At 30.5% G+C, this 13,740-nt stretch overlaps 1 protein-coding gene across 1 annotated transcript; it reads right to left on the minus strand.

Annotated features, from left to right (window-relative positions):
- Nucleotides 1–666: 666 nt before the first annotated feature.
- LOC145844751 (uncharacterized) lies at nucleotides 667–12,716 on the minus strand. The gene is made up of 7 exons (XM_082952175.1): nucleotides 12,607–12,716; nucleotides 10,964–11,174; nucleotides 10,575–10,634; nucleotides 10,237–10,333; nucleotides 10,030–10,136; nucleotides 2,664–2,816; nucleotides 667–1,378 (listed from the first exon to the last, which is right to left on the minus strand). The coding sequence occupies exons 2-7, from the start codon at nucleotides 11,143–11,145 to the stop codon at nucleotides 1,183–1,185; spliced, it is 795 nt and encodes a 264-aa protein (XP_082808301.1). The 5' UTR covers nucleotides 11,146–11,174; nucleotides 12,607–12,716; the 3' UTR covers nucleotides 667–1,182.
- Between the last annotated feature and the right edge of the window lie 1,024 nt (nucleotides 12,717–13,740).

Genomic DNA, 13,740 nt, shown 5'->3' on the forward strand with positions numbered 1-13,740 from the left:
AATTTGTCATAAATAAATTCAAATATATATATATATATATCTATATACATATACATCTGTTTTAATTCTAACTATGTCTAATCTGTTTATAGAAAATTAATTCATTTTTTATACATATGTACAAAATTTAACAAAGTTATACACTGTTTTACAAACTTATCCGATTTTACAAAAAAGTTCAAACAGAAACTTCGTTAATTTAAGAAAACTAAAAACATTAAAAAAGTATAATAAAAATTATCAGTATAACTGACTTCTTATATAGTTGTAATATAGAATAATTGAAAATAAACAGGCAATCGCCATTAAACATTTAATTCGTTTATAAAAGCAACACAATAATAAAAATGATCGAGAGATTTTCAAAACAGTTCAATTACAATTACATGATTAGATTAAAATACGAGTTGAAGAAGTGAAAAATAACTGACTCGAAACAAAGTATTGTATAGAGTAAAATAAAAATACAAAATTTATACGACACCTAAGTGAAACAAAAAAAAACATGATAGAAATTCATGAAAGAGTTTTTATAAAAAATACTAAAAGCAAGAAACTTTTTAAATTTTATTTATTGCACAATAAGTCTTCTTTTTTTTTTTAAATAACAAAATTGATTTTGATGAAGTTTTTTGAATACTAAAATTAACAATTAGACTTCTGAAATTTTACTTAACAAGTGCATAACTATAAACTTTGACACTTTTACGTTCAGATCTTAAACTTGATAGCTATAAGAAGCTAGCAAATCTAAAACAAACTATTTTAGACTTTTAAATTTCAAAACACTGATTAGGCAACGTAAATGGGTTATAAAATTTATAGGTATAAAAACTATTTGGAAAAATTGTCATAAATCTGCTTGTTTTTTCTAAACGTAATAAATAATAAGTTTCGGCACAATACATGGTATAATTACCTGCAGCTAGAATTAGAATTAAACATTGTAAGAAAAAAATACTTTAACAATAAAAATAGAAATGTACAGCAATTTATTGTAAGTAGTTTAAAATATTGTAAAAACAAATAATTGGCCTGACAACTGAAAATAATTCAATTAGCGCTAAACTTTGTTTTAAGGTTTACTTTTAACCAATTTTTTTCACACAATAAAATCAAATACAAAAGTTAAAAGAAATTTATACATCAAACCCAACAACTACATAAAAAATACAAATATTTTCAGTACTGTTTGTGCTCGTTGACTTCGATGAGCACGCTGACAAACATGAAGTACACGCAGTTAGATACGGACAGGAACAGTACCTGGCATATTCTCAACATAGGTAATCCCCCCACGTTGTAACTGTACAGGTGACACGCGACCAGGGACAAGTGGAACAAGATGAGTAACCTGTGGAGCATCTTCACTCTTGATCTGCAGTTGTTTTTGTTTAGATGATGAGAAAATAAAAGCTTTTTTTTTAAGTTTTACATATTTAGTTTTATTAAGTTTTTGCATCGGTTATTATATAATATAAATATGTAAGCAGTTTGACATTATAAGCTGAGCAAAATATTTATGTTGTGTTTTAAAAATAGTTAGTGAGTTTATTATCTAATTGACGTATAAAACAAACTCAAAAATATTATGGGTAAACAAGCTACATAAACTAGAAATCTGAAGCAACGGTTATAAGATAAAGTATTTTAAAGATAATGTTAAGTTTTTTTTTTTATTTTAACTTATAAGAAGATTCAAGAAAGGAAAATTTTTCTCATAGTATTTAAATTTATGTGATTAATAAAATGTTTTAAAAATTTCATCTAGGTAAGTTCTACTAACTTTTAAATTATTAAATATGAGTTGAAAAAGCTAGTTTTTTTCTAAGCAAATATAAAAACAATACTAACATTGGTTCAAAAAAAAGTATTCAATAATGATTACAATTTAAGTATATATAAACGAAGTTTAAAATCACTAAATGAAAGTGTACTTATAAATGATATTTTTACGAATTCGTTTATTCTTATAAAAATTCCAAATTATTTTATATTTGTTTAGAAACAAACTAGTTTTTTCAATTCAATTTAATAAGTTAAAAGTTAGTAAAAATTACCTAGATGAAATTTCTAAAACATTTTAAATCAAAACTTATTTTTATAAAATATTAATTTAAATTTATTTAAGAGCAGTGAAACGCCGTTAGTCGGAATAAAGTGTTGACCCAAAATTATATATATATATATCTATTTATATTTAGATGTACTTACTTTAAAATACTGCTGTATATTTATTTGTATTTTAAAACTTCTATTTGGTTAAAACTAAAAAAAAATAAGTTAACGTTCTACTAACTAATAGTTATAAAAAAAAAATAACTATTTTGTTAAACTATAAAATTTTTGACATAACTATACAGCGACAAACATATTTGTTCTTACTTTTCTAACTCACAAAAATAAATAAAGTAAAGATAGTTAAAACTTAATAACATGCGTTAAGCAATAAACCAAAACTTATGCTTTAGGCCTAGCAGCAAATAATTACCTGATAACACAGGCTAATAAACATGAAAAACTTACATTCCATAAAAATTAATGTTTAACAGTATAGGCCATACTTGTGCTGAGTCTAAAACGCTTTCAAGCATTAGAAAAACTTTAATTGAAAAAATTTATTGGCAATGTAATACTTTTCATATAAGTACAATAAATCTGACCTGTAGAAGTGAACCTTGTAAAACTCGTGGACGGATATCAATGACATGGTGGCGCATGTGGACAGAAGAAAATAGAAGGAGTAAACGTGGTATATCATCGTGTATCCCAGTAGTGACACTATTGTGCAAAACATCCAGTTTGGTATCGGGTTCCTACACAAAAGAAATATAAGAAACAAGTGAATAAAACAACTAAAGAAGATCTTTAAATTTTGCATTATATTTTTCATTAGAAAAAAGATTATGTGAGGGTATACAAACTTTCTATTTGTAAATTTTAGTATACTATTTTTAAATGAGCTTTAAAGTTAAGCACGTATTGGAATTTGGAAGTTCTTTAAATGAAGATGTAATTTTAGGAGAGTTGTTTAAAAACTTAGTAAAAAATATATACATAATAGCAAAAAAAAAAGTGTTATTAAAAAACAATTATTTCAACAGGTTAATTACTTAAGCTATGTGAAAGAGTTATACACATATTTTCAGTAGATAATAAAATATGTTTAGTCATTTATATACATTTAAATGAGCTTTAAAGTTAAGCATGTATTGGACTTTGGAAGTTCTTTAAATGAAGATGTAATGTTTAGGAGAGTTGTTTAAAAACTTAGTAAAAAATATATACATAATAGGAAAAAAAGTAAACAAGTTTTATTAAAAAACAATTATTTCAACAGGTTAATTACTTCAGCTATGTGAAACAGTTATACATATATTTTCAATAGATAATAAAATATGTTTTGTATGCATTTTTAACCATTTATATACAGTTTACAAACGCAACCCACACATGTACTACTTTTAAAAATCACATGAAGCAAACACAGAATGAAAACAGTTTGCAAATGAAATGCACTTTTCATGTGATGTAGACACGTCCAGCAATCAATAAATCACTGTTTTCACTGTTGAAAACAAAAACATCAAATGTTTAATTCATTTCCGCATTTATTGACGAGTTTCTCACGTTTTTACAACTGTTAGGCTTGAAAACAGTAAATGTACTTTTTAACATTAAAACTTTCAACAGTTACCAGGTAAAAGTTGTTTTTACTTGGGTTAAAAAGCAGCTAAAAGACAGTAAAAGTTATAATACAATTTTAAAACATTTATCTTAATTATATATTTAAGCTTTATCTTAATACTATGTAAAAACAAGTTGTTTTATTAAAACAGTATATGAAGCAGTAAGGTTAGACAAGTAAAAGTTGAAAATTTTAAATATTACCTCGTATTTTCTAAAATAAAGCAGCTTTTGAAAAAAAAGTTTTTATTAGGTATTTTAAGCAGCAATTATTATTTCTTTTTTATTAATAAACTAATTGCACACAAAAATTAATAAAAAAACTAGATCATAATATAATACAAATAAAATCAGAATTTCATTTAAATTATAAAGAAGATTATGTATAAAGAAACTAGCCTTAAGTTTTTCCATAAAATTGACAAAACTTAAAATAATGATGCTGGGTTTATTGCATTTGTAGTTTATAATAATAAATATATATATGTCTAGTAGTTGTAAGTTAAATAACTTCTTTTAGGGAAAATTAAAAGTTAATCTTTTTTAAGTGGGACATATGTTAAAAAATAACAATGGCTAATGTAGATTTTTTAAGTTACTAGATCAAACTCTATGTAGGATAATTAGACTATAGCTCATTTTAGTGTTTATGTTTATACTTGTTTTCTTTTCAGATTTTACATTGTTAATAAATTATTAAACTAAATTAACGAGGAGTTATTCTTCATGTAAAATCTTATCAACAATCTGAGAAAGGTAAAATGGTCATAGTAAAGTGCCCAATTCGTGGATGCGAGTTCCAGACGCCAGATCTATCCGGTGATGTTGTGAGTAGCCTTCTCAACCTCCACAAAGTGGAGCATCAGCAAAATTCTGAGTTATCCAATAATGGAGTAATGCCAAATGCACCTCAATTGATTCGACCAAGGGTTGACCGGGGGATCAGCCAAGAGACATGGCTTGCTTTCATTCGGAGGTGGGAGGCATTCAAGATTGGTTCGAATATAAGCAACCAAAACGCAAGCATACAGCTTTTTCAGTGTGCGCAGGACAAGCTTGGCGATCTTATGTTAGCAAGTGATCCTCGACTGATGGCCAAATCAGAAAGTTACGTTGCTAAACTGATGGAGTCGATTGCAGTCATAAAAGTTGCTATTGGTGTAAAGAGAGCAGAACTTATGAACCTACATCAGGACCATGATGAACCGTTTAGAACGTTTGCCACACGTGTACGAAGCAAAGCAGAAACCTGAAATTTCACTACAGTCAGTGAGTGTGACTGTGGGAAAAGCAATGTGACGAGCTACACAGAAGAAGCAATAAAAAACGTGATGCTCGCTGGCGTTGGGGATGATGACATAAGAAGAGAAGTTCTCAGTACTGAAGATATCTTATCCAGGTCATCATTTGATATAATTTCCTTTATTGAAAGTAAAGAAATGGGACGCCATGCAACTGAGAATTCGCGGACCATATCTGCAGTCTCTTCTTTTCAACGTCAGAAGAAGGGACGTGTCAATATAGGAGATAAGTCCCAACATGTTCCGTGCCAGAACTGTAAAAGACTTTTCTATCCTTTCAACGAAAAAGGTAACCAAAATAAAAAGCCTTTCAGATATTGTCTATCTTGTTGGCGTAGTCGATCAAAAAGGGTTAATGCTGTTCAAATCCAAGCTGATCGTTGTGATTTTATGCAACAAGATACCCAAATAATGTCATTACACGCAAGTAAAAGAATCATGTTGAATAACACCATATTCAGCAAGAAGTCCTTGCGTAAAGCCAAGGCAACGACTGATCATCCTCGTGCATCAGTCAAGATTGCTAGACATGGCACAAATAAGTTTGCATGGGTAAGTGCTTTAGCTGATACTGGAGCACAGTCGAACCTTTGGGGGTGGAAAAACTTTCAGGAGGCTGGTTTTTGTAAGAAGGATTTAATGCCTGTATCCATCACAATTCGGGCTGCCAATAAAATTTCTATTAACATTCTAGGGGCTTTTAAAGCGACTTTCAGCGGAATGTCTCCAAGGAAGGAGGTTATCAGATGTGATGGAATTGTTTATGTAAGCGATTCAGTGACCGGATTCTTTCTCTCCTATGAAACCATGGTTGACCTCCTGATTATTAATAAGGATTTTCCCACCATTGGATCTCAACTGCCTCATCAGCATTCTGAAGTTGCTGTAAGTACAAATGAAAATAATCCGAATAGACTGGACTCGCATAAAGATGTGACCTGTGATTGCCCGCCAAGGAGTAGAGTGCCAGACCGACCAAACAAACTTCCGTTTGAGGCAACAAATACAAACGTGAGCAAAATGCGTGATTGGCTCTTACAAAGGTACGCAGCTTCAACGTTTAATGTATGTCCACATAAATTACTCCAGCAAATGAGTGGGCCTCCACTTGAAATACATTTGGAGAATGATGCTAAACCACGTGCTTGTCATACACCAGCTCACGTGCCAATTCATTGGCAGAAACAGGTTGAAGCAGATCTCATCCGAGATGTGAGGTTGGGTGTCTTAGAACGTGTCCCATTTGGTGAACCTGTAAGCTGGTGTCACCGCATGGTGGTCACCAGGAAACAGGATGGGTCACCTAGGAGGACAGTAGATCTCTCACCACTTAACAAGTATTGCAAGAGGGAGACGTGCGCTACAGATACTCCGTTTAAACTAGCGCGCAGAATTCCAAAGGGAACGTTCAAGACTGTAACAGATGCATGGAACGGGTATCATGGAGTTCCACTGAGAGAAAGTGATAAACACCTCACTACATTTATCACTCCGTTTGGCAGGTTCCGATATACTAGAGCACCTCAAGGCTTTGTATCATCTGGTGATGGTTACAATCGACGATTTGCAGCTATTTTATCTGATTTTGAAAGAAAGGAGAGGTGTGTTGATGACACCATATTTTTTGATTCAGAATTAGAGTGTCACTGGTGGCGAACAATAGATTTTCTGTCAAAAGTTGGCAATGCAGGCATCATTCTAAATCCAAAGAAGTTCCAGTTCTGTCAAAAGTCCGTTGATTTTGCTGGATTTAGAGTTTCTGATGAACGTATAGAACCTCTGCCCAAATATCTGGATTCCATTCGCAATTTTCTAACCCCAAAGTCTGCCACAGATATACGTAGCTGGTTTGGTCTGATAAATCAAGTCGCAAATTATGCCAAACTTCGTAAAGTCATGGCACCGTTTAGAGATTTTCTCAGTCCAAAATGTAAGTTTATGTGGACAGAAAAATTAAACCAATCATTTAATGAATCAAAAGAGATAATCATTGAAGCAATAAAGAGCGGTGTTCAAATTTTTGATCTTGGGAAACTGACTTGTCTTAGACCAGACTGGTCAAAGCAAGGATTGGGCTACTTCCTTATGCAGAAACACTGCAAATGCAATAGCCGGTTACCAGATTGCTGCACCACCGGCTGGAAAGTGACGCTTGCAGGTTCAAGGTTTCTGAATGGGGCAGAAAAGAATTATGCTGCCATAGAAGGGGAGTCGCTTGCTATTGCTTGGTCATTAGAACAGACAAAGTATTTCACTAAGGGCTGCAAAGATCTTGTGGTTGTTACGGATCATAAACCACTGGTAAAGATTTTTGGTGATCGTACCTTAAACGAAATTCACAACACGCGCATTTTTAGGCTCAAACAACGTACTTTGCCATGGCTTTTTCAAGTGCATTACATGCCAGGTAAAACTAATCTAGCAGCAGATGCTGCATCGCGTTATCCAAGCTCGATTAATGAAGTTAATTCACATGATAATGATTTGACTAACGAATCACTTCTAATTGCTTCATTGAGTAATGAAGTATGCCATTCAATGGCAATCACTTGGGAGGAAATTGTAGAAGAGTTACTAAATGACAAAGTTCTTTCAAGAGTATCCAGGTGTATTGAGGAAGGTCGAAGCTTGAAACATGATGAATCTTTGTCAGCGTATTTTAGATACGATGATGCATTGTACTTAAGTGATGGGGCTATACTTTACAAGGACAGAGTAGTAATCCCCGTCAGTTTACGATATCGGGTCCTCAACAAGTTACACTCGGCGCACCAAGGAGTCACATCAATGCATAGTCGTGCCCAACAGATTGTCTTCTGGCCTGGTATTACACAAGACATTGAAGCAATTCGGGCCAATTGTCAAAGCTGCAACCGCAATTCACCTTCTCAACCATCATTGCCACAAGAAGCATCTGATCCTCCTACAAACCCTTTTGAAAAAATATTTGCAGATTTTTTCCAGTTTGCCGGAAACAATTTTTTGGTAGTCGGTGACAGGTTGTCGGGTTGGTCGGAAATATTTTCCACACCCAGCAGAACCTCTCAGGCAGGTTCGCGTGGGTTGATTAAGTGCCTCCGAGTTTTGTTTTCCAGGTTTGGAGTACCCGAGGAAATATCGAGTGATGGTGGACTGGAATTTACGTCCAGTGCAACAAAGGAATTCCTTAAAACCTGGGATGTCACGCATCGAATATCGTCAGCTTACTATCCAAGATCAAACGGCAGAGCGGAAGTAGCCGTCAAACAGGTAAAAAGGTTGCTAAGATCAAATGTTGACACTTCAGGAAGTCTGGACAATGACAAGTTTTTAAGTGCGTTGCTCCATCTGAGAAATACTCCTGATAGCGATTGTCAAGTGTCTCCAGCCGAGATCATATATGGACGTCAGCTGCGAGATAGTTTCTCATTCTTGAACAAACTTGACAAATTCTCCAATCCTAATGTGCGACCCATGTGGAGAAAAGCATGGAAGCTTAAAGAAGAGGCGCTCCGTACAAGATTTGTTAAGAATTCTGAAGTACTTAACCAAAGAGCCAGGGATTTGCGGCCTCTCTATGTTGGCAGTAGGTGTTTACTACAGAACAAGAGTGGCTCTCATCCACGTAAATGGGACAGAAGCGGAGTGATAATGGAGGTGCTTCCACATGATCAGTATGTAGTCAGAGTTGATGGTTCACGGAGACTTACTCGGAGGAACAGAAAATTTTTAAGGATGTACAACCCAGCCTCAACAAGCATTGAAGCAAAAACTTCCCATGGTTGGAGCAGTAATCTACCAAGCTCACATGAGTGCAATGTTGGTCCTCAACGTCCTGATTCTTCTGTAAAGATTACAGAGGATTCCAACAGTGCCAATAGTGGTAAGACCAGTGAGGTTGAAGCGGATCATGAAGAGGTTGAGGAAGAGTACATTCCCGCTCCTATAGTTCAAAAAAAAAATAAGGTGCCGCTTGCTTTGCGTAGGTTGAAAGACTTCAATGCGCCAGGGAGGCTTGAAAGTGGAGTACTCCAAAGTAGAAATCACCGTAAGTGAAGTCTGTTTGTTCCTGTTTATACAAAAGTTTGTACTGAGTGTTCAATTGATGCTGATAGTGATGATTGCTGAGCCAGGAACGATTCAGCGTGGAATAGCATGAATTTGTATTGTTTTGGATTTATTTAGTGCGTTTTATTGCAGTTTTGATTTTCTTCAAATAAATCCCTTGTTTAAAGATTTTTTTTTATTTAAGTCAATTGAGTTTTTTTTTTATTGCATAAAATTTAGTTTCATCTTAGTAAAATATTTTTGTTACTTGCTTAAATCCCCTCTTGACGAGCTATGTCATTGCCTTAAACTTTTTAATATCTTTAATGAGCTGGAGGGGATGTAGGATAATTAGACTATAGCTCATTTTAGTGTTTATGTTTATACTTGTTTTCTTTTCAGATTTTACATTGTTAATAAATTATTAAACTAAATTAACGAGGAGTTATTCTTCACTCTATTCAAAATTAAATATGTTAATTAACATCCAAAAAAATACTTCAAATAAATATGTAATCTTGGTTTCACACTTCTTACTAAATAAATATTTAATTTTATTTCTAAAACTAATTAATACCAAAAAAAATGTTTAATAAAGGAGTACTGCTAGTTTTAAATAGTTAAATTGATTCGAATATTGATATTAAGCAACGTATTATGAAGAAAACTGAAGATAAACACTTAAAAAAAATTTGAATATTTTTTTTTAATAATTATAAGTCTCAAGAATAAACTTGAACTTAAAACAATTTCAAAGTTTGAAATGAAAAAATTGTGTTAAATTGAAATTAATAATTAGCTTCTAAAATCTTATATTTCCAACTATAAAATGTAATTTATAAATATAAAAAGTAAGAGTGGGTTTTTTAGACATACTTTAAAAATAAAAAACAAACACAGTTATAATAAAACAATGTGTGCCAAACTAATATTTTACCTAGTTTTAATCAAACTAAGTTGAACCACCGAGTATATGTTAGTATCTGCAAATAAAAACAAAATAAAATCAACCAACCATCCCCTTCTAATGTGCCTGCTCCACACAACAGTCCAAATAAGAAATGAAATTGTGAAAAGCCTCTGAATTACTTCCAACTTTCCCAACTTTTCAGGCTCTTCAACCTTAACATTAAGTGTTTTTGTTGAAAGTATTAACTATTAAAGTGATTGTTTGATGGTAAGATTAAAAATGTATTTATCAACAAATTAATCAACATAAAACCTTCGCTCCATTTATGATAGTCCAGAAACAGTAGGAATCCATTAGTGTCAAAATATTTGCAACATATATGTAGTAAACATCAAGGGAGGTTATTTTTCTGAAAAAAAATGTTACTTTTTAATTCTGAATAGAACTTTTTCAACAAAATAAACTTTGAATTTTACTACGAAATTATATTAAAAAGTGACAATTAATTTAGAAGTAAAAAAATATATTTATAAACTTATTTTATTTTTTAAGCATATATGTTTATTTTTATAGTAAAAACTTGAGAATATTTCATTAAAGAAAACTTAATCCTAAGACATTTTTACTTTCTTTATAGTAATAAAGTATACCTTGTTGAGGAGAGCTTGAAAGATGATAAAAACCTCATGAAACAAGTGCATGCCAAAAAACTGTAAAAATTGTTATGAACAATAATAAAAAGTGTTGTTTATCAATTCATTAATTCAAAATGTTATAGAATATATCTAATTTTGTTTAAAAATTGTTATATTGCTTTAATTAAAACTTCACATTAAAACTAGTATAACTATAAACTTGTGCTGAATAAAACTATCATTTTGTAAACATGCTCCACAAAGATTGATGAAGCTTTACTAAAAATAAAACTTCAAAAAAATAGCATCGTTGTAAAAAAATTATTATAGACAAAAAAGTTTTCAAATAAATATAGGCTGAAATTTCTAACCAGTGTCATATAATTAGAATAGTAATCACTAACCTAAATATCAAGCTAAACCCATACTCAAACTTGTTTGAGACATGTTTGTTCTGCAGCAAGGTTTCAGGCAATTTTCCTTCAATGTTGTAGTCTGAACCAAGAATAAACAAGGATGATATCAGTATTGTGACAGGAGCTAACAGATGAGCTTCTTTTCTCAGTTGCTTTATTTTCTCAATCATTATTTATTTCAGCTGCTCAGATTAAGTTTCTGTGTAAATTTTAAGACAAAAAAATACTTAGAGTAATGTAACATCAAAATATCAATAAATGATGAAATATGATAAAAATATAATTCCCTTTATTTGTACATTTGAAAAACTTTTTTTACAGTTTTTAAAGTTATTAAATAATAAAACTTGCATCAGATTGGTGTGATAGTCAGGAAAAGTTTAAGAAATTTAATTATCTCTTAAAAATACAATTTTTACTTATTTAAGATTTGTTAATTTGCATTTGGCTTTTTTAGTGTGACATCATCATTACTATATAAATGTATTGAAACTAAAACTAGCTTATATAAATATCATTATGTAAATTTTTATCAGCACAAATGCAGTAACTTAAAAAAAATGAGAACTCTAAAATGTTTTTAAATTCTCAACTTTTATATAGTGACTTCATGATTACTAAAAAAATTAATAACTTTAAATTGAAAATTGTTCATATAAATATATATATTTTATTGAACAACAAAAAAGATGCTCAAAATATTTGGTTCTAAGACCTGGCGCACAAAAAAACCTTTTGGTTTTTTCATGTAATAATAACATATAAAACATATAAAATAATAACATATAATATATATATATATATATATATATATATATATATATATATATATATATATAATATAATAGAATTAAGTTATTTTACTTAGTAAATTAAATTTTTTCACACTGAGCCCACCTTGAGGGCTTTATTAATAAAAAGGTTTATTTAAAGATGTGAAACTCAAAGGACTCAATGAGTGCCTAGGCACGAAACTCGAGTCCTTTGAGTTTCACATCTAAAAATAAACCTTTTTATATAATATAATATAAATAATATAAAATTTTAACATAATTATAATAACATACAAAACAGATAAGTTTTTTCAAGTAATAATAAAACAATGTAACACTTCTATAAGTTTTTATAACAATATATGCAGTAAAATTCTAATAAATCAGCTTTTAGTTAAAAAGAACTAAATCACTGCTTTTTGAATTTCAAAACATTTTTATAAATGTCATTAATCATATGTACACAAATTTCCGTAACTAAATACACAATGACTTAACCAAAAAATAAGTTTTGGTTTTTAGTTATAGCTTCACTCTGTTCAAAAGTTAACTGATGCATTAGAGAAAGACTAATTTTTTATTGTTATTTACTAAAAAATTTATACTTTAAGTTTATCTTAATTCTGAAGATGAAATAAAAAACTTATAAATTTACAATGTAAAATTTTAACAGTAAAATGGTCTTCAAAGAAAACATTTGCATAAGTCTACTGTGCCTAAGCCTGGACTTTTGTATGCCATGAGATAAGGTCAAGATAACATAAAGGCAAATTGATCATACCACTTGACCACTCTATAGTAACTAAACTTTATGAAGAAAGGAAATGATTAAAACTAAGATTAAAAATTAAAACTAACTTAAGAACTGCAAAAATAATTTACAAAAATTTACCACAGAAATTTTTGCAAACATATATGATGTTTGTTTTAATAATTCGATAGCAAGACTTTATCTATTTTATTTCGTGTTTTAATTACCTCAAGTCTACTTGTGCACATATTAAATGTTGATTATAGAAGTTCTATTTTTACTAGCTTATTACTATTGGGAAAATGGGTTTAAAAAGTAGTAGTACTTGCTATTTTGCTTTAGGGAATTTCTTAACCTAGTCAGATTCTAAAATTCTAACTAATAAATAAATTATTATAATAGTTACCAGTTTTGATTATGACGTATATCTAGAGGTTGTAAATGCTGTATTCATGATGGGAACGGGTCACTTTTGCACGGCGACTCTTTTGCACGAGAGCGCCACTCTAGCACGATGGGATACTTTTGCACGAAGGGTCATTTTTGCACGAGAGTAAAAAAAATATACAATAAAAAGAAAACTAAATTAATAAAAATTAATATTAAAAATATAAATAGACTAACATAAAAAAGTTACCGACCGAAGGTAAGGGTTAATGGTTACAGTAGTAATAAAAATAAAAGTTAGAGTAGAAAAAAAATACAAAATAAGATAAAAAATAGACAAAATAAATAAATAAACTAATAAAAAAACAAAAAAGGAAGAACAATTACTGATTGACGGTAAGGGTTAGGGATAACAGTGATATAGAAAAATATATATACCTAATAAAAATTATAAAAAAAATAAAACAGAAAAACAAAGTTGAAAATATATTAAAATATAAATAAAATAAAATTTATCGATCAAAGGTAAAGGTCAGGGGTAGTGGTGAAAGTAAAAAAATCATTAATTAAAGTTAATAAAAAAAAATTAAATTTTTCTTTAAACTTGTGCAAAAGTGTGGTCGTGCTAAAGTGACGCTCGTGCAAAAGAGTCGCCGTACAAAATTGTCCACTCGTGCAAAATTTACCCTTCGTGCAAAAGTGACGCCGTGCAAAAGTGTCCCCTCCTGCTAAAGTGACGCTCGTGCAAAAGTGTCCCCTCGTGAAAAAGTGACACCCACCCATTCATGATACCTAGATCGTCAAATGTCTATCTTTGAATAATTTATGTGAAAACTAAAATTTATCAAATAATT

This window comes from Thalia democratica, chromosome 1, assembly GCF_965202585.1.
Source record: "Thalia democratica chromosome 1, ktThaDemo2.hap1.1, whole genome shotgun sequence".
NCBI classification, from domain to species: domain Eukaryota; kingdom Metazoa; phylum Chordata; class Thaliacea; order Salpida; family Salpidae; genus Thalia; species Thalia democratica.